Here is a 17,968-nt window from a genome sequence, read left to right as displayed (position 1 = left end):
ACAAGTATAGAACGTCGATTTAATTTTGAACTATTGTATGGCAGAATAATATACTGGTTTCATCACTAAATCTTTTCCTTACCACCAGGGGAGGGCTGGCAAATTTCAGCCCGGGGGGGGCAAGACTCGACTCAGCAGCCTATTTTAAAGGAAAAAAAATGCAGGTGGCCCAGTAACCCAGCCCAAGGTAGCCCAATATGGCACCAGCCCAAGGGGCAGATGCCCCCATGCCCAGCCTGCCCCTGCTTACCACCCAACTACTTAGTCAGACCCTCACCTATGCCACCTATTCCACTTTATTTCTCCATCTGCCTTGCCAGCTCCCTGTAGCCTCATCCTTCCACCAGTCTGTCAGCTCCCTGTAGCCTCATCCTTCCACCAGTCTGTCAGCTCCCTGTAGCCTCATCCTTCCACCAGTCTGTCAGCTCCCTGTAGCCTCATCCTTCCACCAGTCTGTCAGCTCCCTGTAGCCTCATCCTTCCACCAGTCTGTCAGCTCCCCGTAGCCTCATCCTTCCACCAGTCTGTCAGCTCCCCGTAGCCTCATCCTTCCACCAGTCTGTCAGCTCCCCGTAGCCTCATCCTTCCACCAGTCTGTCAGCTCCCCGTAGCCTCATCCTTCCACCAGTCTGTCAGCTCCCCGTAGCCTCATCCTTCCACCAGTCTGTCAGCTCCCCGTAGCCTCATCCTTCCACCAGTCTGTCAGCTCCCCGTAGCCTCATCCTTCCACCTGTCAGCTCCCCGTAGCCTCATCCTTCCACCTGTCAGCTCCCCGTAGCCTCATCCTTCCACCTGTCAGTTCCCCGTAGCCTCATCCTTCCACCTGCCAGCTCCCTGTAGCCTCATCCTTCCACCTGCCAGCTCCCTGTAGCCTCATCCTTCCACCTGTCAGCTCCCTGTAGCCTCATCCTTCTACCTGTCAGCTCCCTGTACCCTCCTCCTTCCACCTCTCAGCTCCCTGTACCCTCATCCTTCCACCTGTCAGCTCCCTGTACCCTCATCCTTCCACCTGTCAGCTCCCTGTAGCCTCATCCTTCCACCTGTCAGCTCCCTGTAGCCTCATCCTTCCACCTGTCAGCTCCCTGTACCCTCATCCTTCCACCTGTCAGCTCACTGTAGCCTCATCCTTCCACCTGTCAGCTCACTGTAGCCTCATCCTTCCACCTGTCAGCTCCCTGTACCCTTATCCTTCCACCTGTCAGCTCCCTGTACACTCATCCTTCCACCTGTCAGCTCACTGTAGCCTCATCCTTCCACCTGTCAGCTCCCTGTACCCTCATCCTTCCACCTGTCAGCTCCCTGTAGCCTCATCCTTCCACCTGTCAGCTCACTGTACACTCATCCTTCCACCTGTCAGCTCACTATAGCCTCATCCTTCCACCTGTCAGCTCCCTGTAGCCTCATCCTTCCACCTGTCAGCTCCCTGTAGCCTCATCCTTCCACCTGTCAGCTCCCTGTACCCTCATCCTTCCACCTGTCAGCTCCCTGTGCCCTCATCCTTCCACCTGTCAGCTCCCTGTAGCCTCATCCTTCCACCTGTCAGCTCCCTGTAGCCTCATCCTTCCACCTGTCAGCTCACTGTACACTCATCCTTCCACCTGTCAGCTCACTATAGCCTCATCCTTCCACCTGTCAGCTCACTGTAGCCTCATCCTTCCACCTGTCAGCTCACTGTAGCCTCATCCTTCCACCTGTCAGCTCCCTGTACCCTCATCCTTCCACCTGTCTGTTTTAGGACCTTTCATTCACTTAATGGCCTCTAACCCACACGGACTGGCTCATCACACTCACCTGTAATAAGATAGCAGACCATTGCTCAACACAAACCAGCGCCTTTGATATCCCTTCAGATAGTTGGTCCATTTGAACAACCAACCCTTGTACGTGTCGGGACCAGGGCTGGCTGGAGTGCTTTGGAGGACGGATCCTGAGTTACTCATGTCTGTGACTCCAGGGCCCGCCGAGCTGGGCTGCGGACAGGACAGACAGCGCACAGCGGAGAACAGAGACACCAGCCCACCAGAGACCAGAGCAGCCGTTCTCCCCATAAACCAGCTCCGACGGGGGCGGGGACATAGGCACACGACACACCCCTCTCTGCCACGTGACTCAGAGGAACAGCAACAAAACAAACACGGGTCACGTGACGACACGGCCGTACTGGCAGCAGTATCCCCCGGGATGGAGACAGGTCAGTCACGTGACTCGGTAGGCAGCTGCGGGTGGGCAGTGTCTGTGGCCGGCTCACCCGATCGTGAGCCAGGCATAGGAGCTCCAGGTGCCGTAGAACTACAAGTTCCAGCATGCCCACATGTGTCCTTATTATAGACTGGGATTTGTAACTTCATAGCAGCTGCAGATCCTTAGCTTGCCAGCCTTTGATTTATATTGCATGTTTTACCAGTTGTCAGTGTAAGGGCACATGGCTGTTACATCACAATCTAATACTTAATATGCACCAGTGTAATCACAGGGTTCTACACTAGAGATTAGCCAAATTCAAGCAAAAGTTTGTGCTAATCAAATTTTGCTACAGGTAAGGTTATTCCTCAGACCTGTGATATTATAAATAGTTGCTACTTAAAGAGACATATTCAGTTAGCCGTGGAGTGTGCCCGGAACGGTTCTGAAGGCACTCTGCAGTGATGTAACATCACCGATTACTAGAAATCTGTGATGTTTGATCACTACGATGTTGAGGTACCGTAGTACCTGAAAATGTGTGCAGCCACGATGTTACATTACCCCCGGTGTTGAAGAACCGTAGTACCTGGAGCCGCAATGTTAGGAGGAACATTGCGGTTATTTGAATATGCCCCATAGAATGTTGTGAGATGTATTACTGTAAAAACTGCCTGGTTGGGCCGCTAACAGGCCTGTTAAGTGGATGGGAACCAGGCACAGCGCTCCCATTAGGCAAGGTTAGGCACTTGCCTGGGGCGCCGGGCTCTGGAGGGCGCTACAGAATAATAAAATACTTTAAAACTGTGCGGCGACCGCTGACCATACCTGTCACGGCCGCCGCACAGCATCAGATGCACGGGGAGGGGGGGAAGAGGCTATTTTGTCACCACCGCCGCCTCTCTGCTCCGTCTCCTCCCCTCCACTTACTAGTGTCAGTGAGTGGAGGGGAGGAGACGGAGCAGAGAGGCGGCGGTGGTGAGACAAGGGACAAGGTAAGGAGAGAAGGGAGGAGGGCGGCGATTTTTTTTTTGGGGGGGGGGGGGTGGCGATTTTTTAAAAATGCCTAGGGCGCCGTGGACCCTAGCACCGGCCCTGATGGGAACATGTCATAAGGACATAGTGAAGTGCCGAACCTGGTAATATTCAAAGAAAAGCAAAGATCCAACATAGAGGCCCAAGTTCTATTGACAACCAGGTCCGACACCACCTGTATTCCCGCTTGTAGCCAATACTTGATTTGCTGTGAGGAGTTACCGGGAGTGAAGCGTGGATTGCCCCAGAGGGGAGTCAGAGGTGAAATGAGGGAGGACAATTTGTTCTTAACCCGACAGGAGTGCCATAGAGACAGGCAAAATTTAAGAGATTGGAGGGAGGAGGCCTCTAGTGGGCTGTCTATGTTAGGGAGGTCCCAAAGTGATGCCAAGGAATGGACCCCAGCGAAGTCGGTCTCCAAGTCTACCCAGGCTATATTCTGGCGGGGAACATAGACAACCGCGACCTGGGATAAATGGGATGCCAAGTAATAGAGTTTGATATCTGGAAACCCCCTACCTCCCATAGCCCTGGGTTTCTTGAGCACTGCTACAGAGATTCTAGGGGGCTTGCCATGCCATACAAATTTAAGGACCGAGAAATGCAAGTCCTGAAACACAGAGTCAGGTACTTTTACTGGGAGAGTCTGAAAAAGGTACAAAAGCTTAGGGATCGGGTTCATCATCAGCAATGATCCTCTCCAGCCACAATATGATATAGCTCCTCAAAGTTCCTAAGTCTTGTTTGATTTTAGTTAGTAGAGGGGGGAAATTTTCCCGATATAATCTATCATATGAAGAGGTAATGTAGATTCCCAGATATTTGATCTTGTTTGTCTGCCAGCATAAAGCAAAGGTAGACTGTAGGCTGGTCCTGAGGGAAGGGGGGACATGGAGGAGCATGGCCATACTCATCCATGAGTCTATAGAGAGCAGGCAGAGACTCCTGAGGATTAGTGAGGGAGAGAAGTATGTCATCAGAAAAGAGGAAGACCTTAAATTCCCGGGGGCCCACCTCCGCACCCGTTATCATAGCTGTCTGCCGAATTGTTGCCGCCAAGGGCTCTATAACTAGCACGAAAACTAGGGGTGACAAGGGGCAGCCCTGTCTCGTCCCGTTAGAGAGGGAGAGGGCCTCAGATAAAGAACCGTTGACTAAAACCCTAGCTGTGGAAGAATCGTAAAGGGCAGATACCCCTGTCAGGAATTCAGCCGAGAAGCCATTTTCCTTCAAGACATGAAACATAAAGTCCCATGAAATCTGGTTGAATGTCTTCTCGGCGTCCAGGTAAAGCAACATGGCCGAAATACGTCTCTGGTTGATTATTTGGACTAAGTCTATCGCATGCCAGGTGTTATCCCTAGCCTGACGGCCTGGGATAAATCCCTCCTGGTCGCAGTGGATCGGGTCCGGAAGGACATTGTTCAGACGGGTGGCCAGGATCTTTGCGTATATCTTAACATCTACATTAAGGATGGAGATAGGACGGTAGCTTGCACAATCACTAGCGTCCTTTCCCTACTTATGTATGACTATGATGCGCGCTTCTAACACCGATTTAGGGAAAGGGACGCCACGTAAGACCGCATTGAACAGTGTATGGAGGTGGGGGACCAAAGTCTGGGAGAATCGCTTATAGTAGGCTGCAGTAAAGCCATCCGGACCCGGGGGCCTTAGAGATTTGTTGTGCCTTGATAGCCGCCTGTATTTTCCCCAATGTAATTTCCTAGTTTAATTGTTGGGCTGAGCTACAAGTGAGTGTAGGGAGGTTTGCTCGTCTCAGGAAAGCTGCTATGGTTTCCGCACGGGGGGCACTCCCGGGGATCAGTCTATCTAAGTTGCACAAAATAGAATGGAATTTCTGAAACTCGCGACCAATCTGGTTCGGGCTGTAGATAGGTGAGCCAGAGGCAGACTTCAAAGCCATAACGTTATTTTGTGATCTCTGAGCCCTCAAGCGAGCAGCTCAGATCCTATCTGCTTTGTCTCCCTTCTCATGAAACGTTTGCCTCAGCCGTTTCAGGGCTGCAGCAGTGGATCCCGAGAGAAGGAGATTTAGATCAGACCGTACCTTGAGGAGCTTGGCCAGGGTAGTATCGTCTGGGGAGAGCTTGTGTTGTCACTCTGTATAGCCAACGATGTGTGTTTAGAGATAGACAGCTTCCTGCGAAGTGAGGCCATGCTAATAAGGTGACCCCCGCACCATCGCCTTATGGGCTTCCCAGAGGGTCGTGGGGGCATATCTGGAAGGTCATTGAGGAGAAAATATTCTTCTAGAAGGGTCTGCAGCTCTAGAGTAAGTTGTGGGTTGTGAAGTATAGTGTCATTAATGCGCCATGTGGCAGGGCGGGAGACTATAGTTGGATGTATCTTAACGTGTGCAGTTGTGCATAACTAGCATATGTGCCAGCAGTATACGTACAGATTTGTATATTTACACAGCAAGATAATGTAGAGAAAGCGTAGGGATAGTATAGAGATGCGGCTTGTCCGTGTTGATAGTAAATGATAAAATCCATTTACCCTATTTGTACACAATATAATAATGGAATTAATTATTTTATACAGGAGAGAATAGTGTATTTACTGTGTTATTAATAACTGTGAAAAATGCATAAAATATAATTAAATACAAATTAGATGCCAACATCTGTTATTTCTCCTTTAAAAATCAAATGGGAATCTTCTTTCCTGCTGTAGTCCAAATGGAAATATCAATTAAGGAATGCAAATAGATGGTCGCAACATCATAAAATATACCAGTTACACTAATGAGTTACTGTCAGCAAGAGTGGTCAATCTGCAGTCGGCAGCGGCTAGAGACTGGTTCTGATCCTCATTATCATTGTGTATTGTTACATATGCCGCTAGCACTTGCCAGAGATGCGCCACCTTACAGGTGTCTATGGTATAAATGATAGGGGTCACTAAAACCCATGCCCATTATACAAAAAGAATAAAAAAATAAATGTTCAATTTTCAAATAAATAAGATAAGATAGGTAAGATAAGACTATCCGGAACGTTCAGTCACTATTTTCTATAGAATGTAGTCTTTCATTTTTCTTGATCGAACATAATCCAAATGGGAAATAAAATGTCTTCTTCTTTCTAGATCTGTCCTAGTCTAAATGGTAATTGTAATCTTAAATATGGTAGTGAATTCTAAAATGTGAGGCTGAGTTAAGAACAGGGATCAATTATAGATCATTGATTATAACTCATAGGGGGCATTTAGTTTCTGCAGAGTGTCTCCAAAATGGTCGCAGGGGAACTTTGCGGCGATGTAACATTGTATAAATCTTCTCGCACCTCTATGTTGGGGTACTGCAGTACCCGTAAATGTGCTCAACCATCGCGGCTAATGGAATCCCCCCCATAATGTAATTAAAAATAAATAACAAACAAAAATAATAATGCAAAGTCCCTCAAAAAATTTAATTGTGTTTATTTCTTGAGGCATAAAATATTAAATGCAAATGGACCAATAAAGATATGAAAGATCGGATAGGGGAGATCTTGGAATTATAACACTCTCTTCTTTAGACTTAACGCTTTCTGTAGTGTTGGGAGTTATTCTCTGGTAGCAGGACAATAACTAATAAGTAACCCCTCATTTCAAAGAGAGGGCTCCCGTCTTTCAAACAAAGATGGGGGAGATCTGGGCAGTACAGGAGTTAAAGAGTTAAAGATACAACGCTGTAGCCCCTCATGTACATGCTCTAAGGCTATTCTTGTTTTAAACAGGGTTCCTGCCTTTTTGCTGAAGGTCCTCTAATCTGGGAGCGTCTCGCCATCCGCTGCAGGCTGAGTGGAGAAGACCCTTTGTTTCAGGCAGCTGGTGGCTGTGGAAAGTAATCCAGAGTGAAATGTAAGTCCTAGCTTCTTAGGGACTCTGTACTGTCCTCCAGTAGGACAGGTCATGTGACAGGGGGCAGGAGGAGGGGCGTGGTGATATCTTTGCGTCACCATAGCCACGCCCCCACTATAAAATGCCTATATTCACTGCATTGAATAGTGGGTCGGGGCTTAATGACCCGATTAAGCCCCGCCCCGATATTCAATGCCATGAATTTCGGCATTTTTTTAGGATCAAGGAAGGTTGCCTATTCGTCCGGGAAGACTCCCCGAGATTCCGGAACCTCCCGGAAATTCTGGGAGAGTAGGCAAGTGTGTGGTACCCTCGAGGGTGAAAATGGTAACAGTGTGTGCAAGTTTAATGTAACCAGTACGTTTTTGGGCCTTAAATAGGACTTCTTCAACTGGGTGAAAACAATTTCTAAATGATTTCATGAACAATAATTTCAGAAAAATGAGAAAAACTCACAAAATGTACAGAAAGTGAACACATAATGACTTTATATAATGATTAAATCAATACTTTATATACGTCCAGCCTTTGTCTTTTGAGTGAATTTTGTGCGTATTCCTCTTTTTTTGTTATACTATTATTTGGAAAATCATTCTGAAATTCTTTTTTACATGCTGCCTGTGAAAGTCCATCCCACATCTCTTGTTACAGTTTTTAATGGGATGCACATGTTCTATATGTGTTTTACTTGCATTTATTAGCACATTAAAGATGATTGTATTAGCACTGTAAAATGCAATTGCAAACAAATAAGTAACGTTGTCGAAAAAGGCAACAAGTAACGTTTTCTGAAAACTGCGACTGCAACGCAAGTAAAAACACTAGGGTATGGAATAGAACAATGATTTTTAGTGTTAGTGGGAATGCACCCAAAATACACAAATTGTTTACTTGTACAAAGCATTACATTTTCCTTTTTTTTTTTTTAGTTCCAGTTTATTAGTTTTATTTACCAATGCTTTTCAAAGACAGCAATGACTAGCACAGAATAATGTACAGTGGTAGGAAAAATTGGGTATTGTTGTCCTGTGCATACTTTCCACACAGAATCTATGTGTTGTTTACTATTCAGCATACTTCATACTTACCAACTTTTTTAAGTTGGTGTCCGGGAGACTCTCTGTAGCAGGTGGGCGTGCGGGGGCCGGGGCACCGAAATCGCGTAATTTCGGGGCTAAACGCAGCGATTCACCGGGAATCACGGCGTTTGGGATCTAATTCTGCCCACTTCACTAGGAAGTGGGGCACTTCCTAGTGAAGTGTGCAGAATTTGGGAGATTGCCACACTCGCCCGGGAGTCCGGGAGACTCTCGCAAAATGCGGGAGTCTCCCGTACATTCCGGGAGAGTTGGCAAGTATGGCATACTTGCCAACTCTCCCTGAATGTCAGGGAGACTCCATGAAATAGGGGTGATCTCCCTCACTCCCTGAAGAGTCTGGCATGCAGACCCAAGATTTAATCAAAGACTGACAGGTAAGACAACATGACTTCAGTAATGGAGACAGAAATGTAAAAGACGCTTCAGTCTCTAGAGATTCATTAGCTGCTTTTCTTTAACGCTTAGTTGCCTACTCTCCCGGAATGTCCGGCAGACTCCTGCATTTCTGGGAGACCTCCCGGGAGAGCAGGGCAGCCTCCCGATTCTCGCCCGCACAATAGATAAGTGCCTGGGGGCGGGGCTTAATGACGCAAATATCGTGTCATCTTAGCACCACCCCCTGCTGTAAATGGCCAAACTTGTGACAGTCGTTTAGGTAGCGGGACCAAAATGATGCAATTCATCAAGCCCCGCCCCCGCGCGCCCACCTCCCCTGGGATCTCCCTGAGGCCAACAAGGAAAAGTTGACAAGTATGATATTCAGTAATAGGAAATTGGTCACTCAGATCAGGGAAAATATTAAAATCATGAAGATAATTTAAATAAGTTTGTAAAATAGTGAATTACAAGATGGAAGATGACAGATTTCAGTGGTTAGAAAACCTCTATGCAGAGAGGTAATTAGTTAAAGTAGGCCTTTCCTCTTACAGTGATGTTAGAATGTGTGATAAAGATGTTTATCTACAGTATATTTAATGATTTATACAGTTGGAATGACTTCTATTCGCTCACGGCTGCCAGGAAGTGTATTATTAATTACTGAATCCCTTATTATAACTGTGTACCATAAATGTATATGACCCATCTGTGTTTATTCAAGATTATACTAAACTCCATAATAAAAGGTGAGAGCAAAGACAGCCTTCTCCTTAAGGAAGTTAGGTATATTTCACATACATTCTAGGCCTTATATCCTTGCCCGTGATTATACTCACAATACTAATGGGTATTTAGGAGATAGCAATACACTATATGTTCAAATCCGTCATGAGATGTCTCAATATAGATTTTGGGATTGAAAGCCGCAAACTTGAAAGCTGTATTTAAGAACTGTCGGCTGCCCTCTTAAAGTGTAGAAGTCTCATTTTACTGCTCTTATCCTATATTCACAATTTTCTTCCTACCGTAGGAATTTTTATTATGACCGGGTGAAGCTTTCATAAACTCTGTCTGCCTTATACAGACTGAGAAATCTAAGGGATTGCACACTACCATACGATCTGTGAATACGTACATTAGGGGGCATATTCAATTGACGGCGGGATCGCCGAAAATCCCGCGCTCCAAAAATATTACCATTAATACGGTAATATCTCGCTGAAATCCAGCGAGTAAATTACCGTATTAACGTTTTTTTACGCGCAGGATTGCCGTATTAACGGTAATATTTTTGAAGCGCGGTATTTTCGGCGATCCCGCCGTCAATTGAATATGCCCCTAGGAGTTATATGAAGTATACCTAACTCGCTTATGGAGGAGTTTGTCTCTTCACTTTTATCCAAACTTTATTTCATTTATTTTTGATAAGATGATTTTAGTAATTCGCCTGATCTAGGAGTTAACAATTTCTTTTTAATGAATTATATAAAAATTTTGTTTTTAAATGGTAAACAACACATTATTTCTGTGTCCAAAATGTGCAGCAGACAGTAACCCCTTTTTCTCTATCGTATGGATATCAGGACAAACGTCCTTTACTGCGCAGCTGTGATCTTTATACGTCTTTTTGATTCTTATAAACCCTTATAGTTTTTGTATATGACTTTGTTCTTTCAATGTCAAGTTATCCTTCATAATGGTGTTTTTTGTACTCTTTTCATCTTGATGTGATTTATCTCTGCGCTAAGCTGAGACATTAAGAATGTGTTGGCATATACTTTCCAGAAGTCACTCAATTTTTTAAAAAAAATAATTTTTGGCATAAAATAAGTAATAATTACACGTATAAAAGGCTGAATGTATGGTGCAGTCAGAACCAATCAGATAATAATTGTATCATCTTTGCAGTGGTGGCAGAAGTGTTTTTTCTCGAAATGATGGCGATCAGATAACTTCGCAAGAACTAACCGCTTTTACCCCTGGAGCAGTGGTAACCGTTAACATTTAAGTTAAACGTCTGCACAAGTTTGGGTGAAACAGAGTTTCATAACGCAACAAAAGGCTGCACACAAATCCCCACGGCAGGGAAAGTCACCTTAAAGTAATAGAAATCTGCAATCAGATGTTTTTCAGACAATAGATTTGTGTCTGTATCCTTTACCACCTGCTCCTGCTGGATAGAGCATTGTCTATATTACCATTAGGTGGCACTGTTTGTATTGGTTGTTCAGTTTATAGTCTTCTGTAACAGTAGAGAGCTTGTGACTGGGTTCTTTTTTTTTTGGCAGCGTGGATGGGTGAGATGCTGAAGGACAAAGACTGGAATTCTTGAAAGGTCTTCTTAAAATGCTCAGTGTTAATACCTTGACACAACTTTATTACCTTCATTGTTAAATTTATCACAATACTTAAACAAAATAACCACACGGACACAATATGTATATTTGGCAAGAGGGCTCGCAGTTTATTAAATTAACATATTGAACTCTTATTTAACAACCAATCTTGAAACCAATACAGCGTACTGTAAACCTCACTTACCACTGTTCCAAAACTTTACCATACCCAAGTCTTTACATTGGCCGGAGCTAAACTTGGCGTCATTGCAACTGCCCCCCTCTGGACTCACAATGACGCGCCTGCCCAAAGGCACGCCAAGGGACCCTCCGCCCAAGAGGACCAAGAGTCGGGTTGCTTCGAAAGGAACAGCAACGTGCAGCCATTCAATGGTAGCACCTTCGATTAGTCACTGACTGCACTACTCTCCCACCAACTGCGCCTCGTCAGAACAAAAAAAAATTATCAGGAACATAAATACAACTGTTCAGGGCGGGGAGGGGGTATCCGTAGACCAGAAACCAAGAGAGAGCCAGCCCACCCACACAGTGTGATTTATCCTTTATCAGACCCTCCCCCTTCTAACTACGATTGGCTGGCAGAGATATAATTTTAACTCTTAAGGGCTAGTGTTGTCAACTATAACACGATATTTTAATTGCCCTCAGCTTAAGGCTTTACTTAAACTCTTCATAGCATAACTTTCTTTAAGTTGCTATACATAAATAAAGCACATTTATGACAATATGTAAATATTAATGGATGTTTCTTAAAGTTTGCCTACTCAGAAATGCTGCTCTAGAAAATAGTCTGAAAATCATTTGCATGTATGTATTGTTGACTAAAGACACAGTAGTAATAAATCTTGCAGGTTAGAGACTTTTTAAATGATCTATGCCTTGTTTGTCTGAGCTTCTAGGAATTTATGTCTATGTTACTTGCTTTCAACCCTCCCTGGTAAATATCCTCCGATTATCAGTGCTCTTTTTATCAAAACGTCTGAACCTGTTTCTTGTTGTCAGATGGCCCAAAACATAAAAGTACAACACCCACTTGAATCAAACATAATAAAGATTGACTCTCCTTGAGTGTGTCATAAGATCAGCAGTTGACACAGATGTAAACATAAGATGACCTCGTGCCCATAAAGACGTTAATCCACTCTAGTAGGAGAAGCAGCGTTATGACAAAACAGGGAACATTAGGGGGTGGCCCTTGATCAGTATAAGATTTTACTGGTGTTATTAAATATGTAAATAAAAAAGGTATTTAGGGCCTTTTAAATCAACTTTCTTTATTTAACACATCCTTCCTAGGAGTATACAAAGCAGGCAATTTTTTTTTTTGCAAAAAGGGAGGGAGATCTTCAGACTACTCAAATTGATTGATTTATAATTAGTGTATTTTGACTTCAGCGGTCTGTGAGATTGACCGCACAGGTACAGTATGACCTTTTTCCATAGATTTGATTGATTATTGCCTTGTATGTGAGCAGCAAATGTTTTGTTACAATACACAAATCAAAGGTGTAGAATTTTTGGCCATGCATTGTTTAATTAAATACAAAGGATCATGTAATTGCACATGTCCCCTGACTAAACTCTTGGTGTATGTGAGTGTGATGAACAATCTAATCTGCACAAATACAGATGCTTTAAAAATATGATTACAGAGGCTACAAATACTGTATGTGTTGGACAAGCCTTACTGTGCTGCACATTGGCTGTACTACCACTAATTAGCCAATAGTGTTGACTACATCTTTGCTCTAAAAGGTGTATAAATATGTTTGTTTGTTTTCTCCTAACAGGAAAATTACTGCCACAAGGTTCTCCATAGTCTCTTTTTTTTAGCAGCTGTTTAATGAAGGGGCAGAAGAAATCCCTTTCTTCCATGTTTTCCTGCTAGCCCTAAATGATGCTTGCAGCATTTTGAAAGGAAGTTTTTGTTAATGAAATATCCTCCCACATTTAGCAGTGCTCTCTCTCTTTGCTGTTTGCGAGGGGCATATTTAGTTCATTAAAGTTTCTCTATACATTGAGATGTCCATTAACAGCTGTCAGAGCAGAATATCTGCCTGTTTTACACTCTCTTGGAAAGATCCATTCATTTCAGTAGGATTGTAAAATCCCTGTAAGGAAAGGCATTTAGCGGATCATTCAGTGATGGATTTATGCCATTTATTTTTTTTTGGTGAGGGGGTGGGCAGGGGAGGGCTGGCAAAGTTTAGCCCGGGGGTAAGACTCCACTCAGCAGCCTATTAGGAACATTTTAAAGGAAAAAGAATGCAGGTGGCCCAGTGACTCAGCCCAAGGTAGCCCACTATGGGACTGGCCTGGGGGCCCCTGCCCCTGGGGGTGGGATATGCTTTCTGTCCTGTGCGTGTGCACCAAAATTGCATTTGTCCATATACAGTTTTTCTGCATATTCTTGTTTGTGCGTATAGTTACATGTTGTTGTCATATGACTGGAGAGTGAGGTCAGGCCACCTAACACTGAGTACATAATGGTGTGTGCAAGTAACTGTGACACACTTAGGGCTAGATTTACTAAACTGCGGGTTTGAAAAAGTGGAGATGTTACCTATGGCAACCAATCAGATTCTAGCTTTCATTTATTTAGTGCATTCTACAAAATGACAGCTAGCATCTGATTGGTTGCTATAGGCAACATCTCCACTTTTTCAAACCCGCAGTTTAGTAAATATACCCCTTTAGACTTGGATGCATCAGCAGATACACGTTTTAGGAGGCGTATCTCAGTATCTCTAGCAGGTGCTGGAGGGCTGGTACAACAATACGCAACAGAACTATTGGCTGATTGCTTATTGACCCTGAAGCAAATAGTAATTAAATCATTACCATTGTGTCCTTCTATTACCATTACTTAGTTGACATTTCCATTTGGACTACTGCAGGACATTTTCCCATTTGATTTTTAAAGGGGAAAACAACAGATATTTGTATTTTAATTTAATATATTACATGTTATATTGACAATGTGACTTTCACATTTCTTAATAACAGTCAAGGTAATATTCTCTCGTGTATATGACGCCTCATTACATTATTATACTGTGTACAAATAGGGTAATGTGACTTTATCACTTACTAACTGGCAAGCCACATCCCTATGCTATTTCTGCACTATCACGGGTAGTAAGTGTACACATTTGTTATACCTGGAGCAAATGCTACTTTTTTTTGAGCTGTACACAAAAATGATCAGCAGGCAATTATTTAACAGGATCGCCCTCATTTGAAAAAGGACTTTTCCTTCCAAGTGAGGGTGCACCCAAGTTTTTCTGAGACAGGGATTGAGAGATCACTATCCCTGAAATTTTTGTGGCTCATTGCCTGGGGAGCATGTACGCACCATGTTCATGGATCTACATGTGGGTCTCTCCCGCTGCAGCACTACAAGAAGACACGCCAACTGGCAGTAAACACTTGGGACTCTTCCTTCACAGTTTTGGAATGTAGGTAGAAGGTGAGTTCTACTTGCCTTTTGCAGTCGAGGGGTTACATACAAACCCAATTGTGGTCTAGTAATGATACCTTTCCCATAACTGCTTTCTTTTCCATATGGGTAGTGTTCTCTCTTTTATTTTTTGTACAACTATGTGTACTGATGTATACATGTCAATCATTTATTCCTAATTTGAAAGTAGGAGAGATCTAACCCGTAAAAATGTACATAAAGTATGCGCATTCTTTAATTATATGTTTCATGTTTTTATTTTTCTAGCTATTTTAATGAGAAAAAATGTAAATGCATTTTAAATACCATTTTGGGTTTTTTGTATATTTAAGATAGTGTCGACAATGTGTCTAATTTTACGTCTGTGATACTGCTGATATCTCTTTGATTTGTTGGTGCATCTTGAATAAAAGTTTTTTCTTTTGCAAAGAGTAACCTTTGGGTTCCTAGCTGGCTGTTTTGACACTTAAATTAAATGTGGAAAAGAGAAGAAACACTATAGTAAAAATAAATGGATAGCCAAGCATGAAATAACCTAAATGGTGAGGTAGACAGGATGGACAGCCGTGTTACATAGTGGTATTGTGATATCAGCAAGTCATACTACTGTTGCTTGGCAACTTGGATATACACTTCCTATACAACTACACAGCACTGTGGACATCACATGGCCTAAAATGGTATGGTTTGACTTTATATCTTCCATATTTCTTAACTATTATAAGATTACACTGAGCCATATGCAGCACATTAATATAATGGTTTGTATTGTTTTATTTGAAAGTAATTCAATATAATACAATGCAACATGGAGATGCAATTCTAAAAAAAAAATCTGGATTTTCTGTGTTAATGGTTTTTCTAAACATCTATCTCTCTCGCACTGGGCAAAATCTGTAAACAGGGATAACTGCATTCTGAACAATCTTTTCAATTAAGAATCATTCAGTTAAGATTTATTTGTGCGCCACACACGTATTAGTAATTATAAGTACTCGTCTAAAATGAACTTCTCATGAGTGCATGTGTACTTGTGTAGGCATCTATACTGATATTAGGAATCTTGTCTTCTTTCTATTTATGGAGATAAAAATGTAATTATTATTGTAAATTTCACATAAGGAAAATTAAATTGTTGTTTACACTGTGTAACAGATACGGCTCCTTGTATTTTAAACTATGCTTTCTATGTAAGCTTCTTTCTCTACGCCCTGCCTCTGTTAATAAGGTAGTTTTAAAATCTATGACTAGGTCAGTGGGCGGGCTTACAAAGAAATAGTGTAACAATCAGCAACTCCTGAATTATTTATTAATTTCTCTGACATGGCAAGATAATATAATTCACCGCTATCATAGGCAAACCGAGGTGGGGGGGTTTCCTAGTGCCTGTATTCCCCCCTCCAAGCCTGGGGCACTGTATAATTGAGGTGGCTGGACCCTGCTCCCACTTCAAACAGTTCTGCTTGAAAAGGGAGAGCTGCGTGCACCTAACAGTAGTGCATGCAGCATTGCTCATGTATATTATCGGGATAGGAAGAGTTGGAGAGCAGCCAAACACTGTCTAAAATTATAGCCACGCCCCCATGCATGCTGGTCACGCCCACTGGCGGCGTGGTGTGGAAACCCCCTTCTACAAATTCTGCGTTTTTCACCTGGCTATCTGGAGGAATATAAAAACGGGTCTGTACAGAAGAGTGTGTACAAGTTCTGTGTGTAAGATTGGTTGGAGATTTGAAAGTGTATATTATAAATAATTTTTTCCATTTTGGTACAGGTTTAGCTGATGTGTTGCTTTCATTCCAGCAGAATAGCAGGGTCTATGGTACTGCCAGTGAATATCAAGACAAGAGATAAAGGAGCTGTCTGCTCATGTAAAAGTGGACTGATGTCTCTGTGTGGACTGAATCGAGTAATAGAAAGCCTGTACCTGAGCAATGCAGCAGCAGCAAACAACCAGTACTTACTTACTACCCATCGCATCACTTGTGTCATTAACGTCTCTTTGCAATGTTCTACTCGTGCCTTACCCGAGGTGGAATATCTGCATTTCGCAGTAGCCGACACGCCGGACACCCCTTTGTTGGATTGCTTTGAAACCATAACGCATAAGATCCACCAAGTAGAAGCCAAGGGAGGACGCACATTAATCCATTGCTCAGCAGGGGTCAGCAGGTCTTCTACACTCTGCCTCGCTTTTCTAATGAGATACCGTGGACTCTCCCTGCTGGCTGCACATGTCCACTTAAAAACATGCAGACCTATTATCCGCCCCAACCCTGGCTTCTGGAGACAGCTGGTCACCTATGAGCTGACTTTGTTTGGGAAAAATACAGTCCATATGATAAATTCACCTATAGGACTTATCCCATCTATTTATGAGGCTGAAATAAAGAACATGGTTCCATTTTGAAGAACAGTTGTTTAGTCAAAGATATTATTTGAACTGTCTTTCTTACTTTTACAATGTTTTTAAATTATAGATTGATTTCATATATGAAGACTTATCAAACTGTTTTTTCCATTTTATAATTTGCAGTTAATCAGTTATCCAGTCTGCAATCTTAAAGTGGGTTAAACCAATATACATTATATATGAATATTGTAGCCAAATTGGACTCTGTGTCAATATATAGCTATAGCTTCCATACAATTCTACCCATGTTAAAGGAGAAGCATCACCTCCCACTCCCAGTTCTTAAAGGTAGGGTTGCAGGCCTCTGTTTCTGAAAATAAGCACAACCTATTCACTGGAGACAGGAACAATGTATGAAGATGGTTGGCTCCACTGTGTATAACCACCATTCAAATAGTCAATTCTGTTGAATGGGTGAAACCTAGTATTGAGTTGCATTTGTGAAGTTATCAGTGACTAGAACCAATGTATATGCAGGTTTAAGGAAATTTTTTAAATAATTGGTTTTAATACTTTTTAGATAGCAATTTGTTTCTTCCCCGTGTGCATATTTCATGAGATTAACCATCTATGGAAAAAGTACTGTTGTGTTGGACCAACATGTCTTAAAATAAGCTACAAAATCTACTTTTATCTGCACATAGTGGTATCTGATATAATAACTTACACTATTAGGTACTCTCTTTGTATATTTGCTTATAGATACCCATATAAGCTTAGATACAGATCACAGGTCAATGATACTTATATCAGGAAAGATTGTATGCAGATTGGGAGCTTCATTTAAAATCTCATTTACATAATTTTCTATAACAATCTTCAATATATAAAAGTTTAGCATAGATGATACAAAACATTATCAAGTGTCCGTTATTCTGAATTATTTACCTGTTTTATAAATGTATATACGTTTCTCAGGTATGTGCTTGCATATAGTTCCTTTATCATTTATCCATTATTATTCTTCCCATTATAATCCTTGGCCCATAAAATGATTTTCATTATCCCATAACATTATAATACCCATACAGTGGATATTAAAAGTCTACACACCTTTATTGAAGTTGCCGGTTTCCATATGTTTGTGATGTAAAGCCTCAAAACAAGATAAATCATGTCAGACCTTTTTCACCTTTAATAAGTGATAAGAAAACTACAATACCCTTAAACTAATC

The 17,968-nt window shown here is 42.6% G+C and overlaps 2 protein-coding genes across 10 annotated transcripts in view; one reads left to right on the top strand and one right to left on the bottom strand.

Moving 5' to 3' along the window:
* The window catches only part of OSBP2 (oxysterol binding protein 2), a 184,219-nt gene extending 182,156 nt beyond the window's left edge, over positions 1-2,063 (bottom strand). For both annotated transcript variants that reach the window (XM_075178585.1, XM_075178590.1), the window contains exon 1: positions 1,791-2,063. In XM_075178585.1, coding sequence (XP_075034686.1) covers positions 1,791-2,047 — 257 coding nt within the window. In that variant the 5' untranslated portion in view covers positions 2,048-2,063. The remainder of the gene's footprint in view (positions 1-1,790) is intronic.
* Positions 2,056-16,812, top strand: DUSP18 (dual specificity phosphatase 18). Of its 8 annotated transcripts, none has more exons than XM_075178639.1 (5): positions 2,056-2,190; positions 6,962-7,085; positions 10,472-10,713; positions 15,033-15,060; positions 16,187-16,812. In XM_075178639.1, the coding sequence occupies exon 5, from the start codon at positions 16,200-16,202 to the stop codon at positions 16,788-16,790; it is 591 nt and encodes a 196-aa protein (XP_075034740.1). In that variant the 5' UTR covers positions 2,056-2,190; positions 6,962-7,085; positions 10,472-10,713; positions 15,033-15,060; positions 16,187-16,199; the 3' UTR covers positions 16,791-16,812. The 8 variants fall into 8 exon arrangements, with proteins under 8 accessions (XP_075034740.1, XP_075034733.1, XP_075034737.1 ...); XM_075178632.1 differs by having other exon boundaries at positions 16,184-16,812; XM_075178636.1 differs by lacking the exons at positions 10,472-10,713; positions 15,033-15,060 and adding an exon at positions 14,315-14,389.
* Positions 16,813-17,968: the final 1,156 nt, after the last annotated feature.

Source organism: Mixophyes fleayi, chromosome 1 (assembly GCF_038048845.1).
Source record: "Mixophyes fleayi isolate aMixFle1 chromosome 1, aMixFle1.hap1, whole genome shotgun sequence".
Lineage (NCBI taxonomy): Eukaryota > Metazoa > Chordata > Amphibia > Anura > Limnodynastidae > Mixophyes > Mixophyes fleayi.
This window is presented reverse-complemented; position numbering and strand designations above follow the sequence as displayed.

Excerpts from the sequence above, each read along its gene's own strand:
- DUSP18 (XM_075178596.1), top strand. The coding sequence starts at position 16,164 with ATGTGTTGCTTTCATTCCAGCAGAATAGCAGGGTCTATGGTACTGCCA.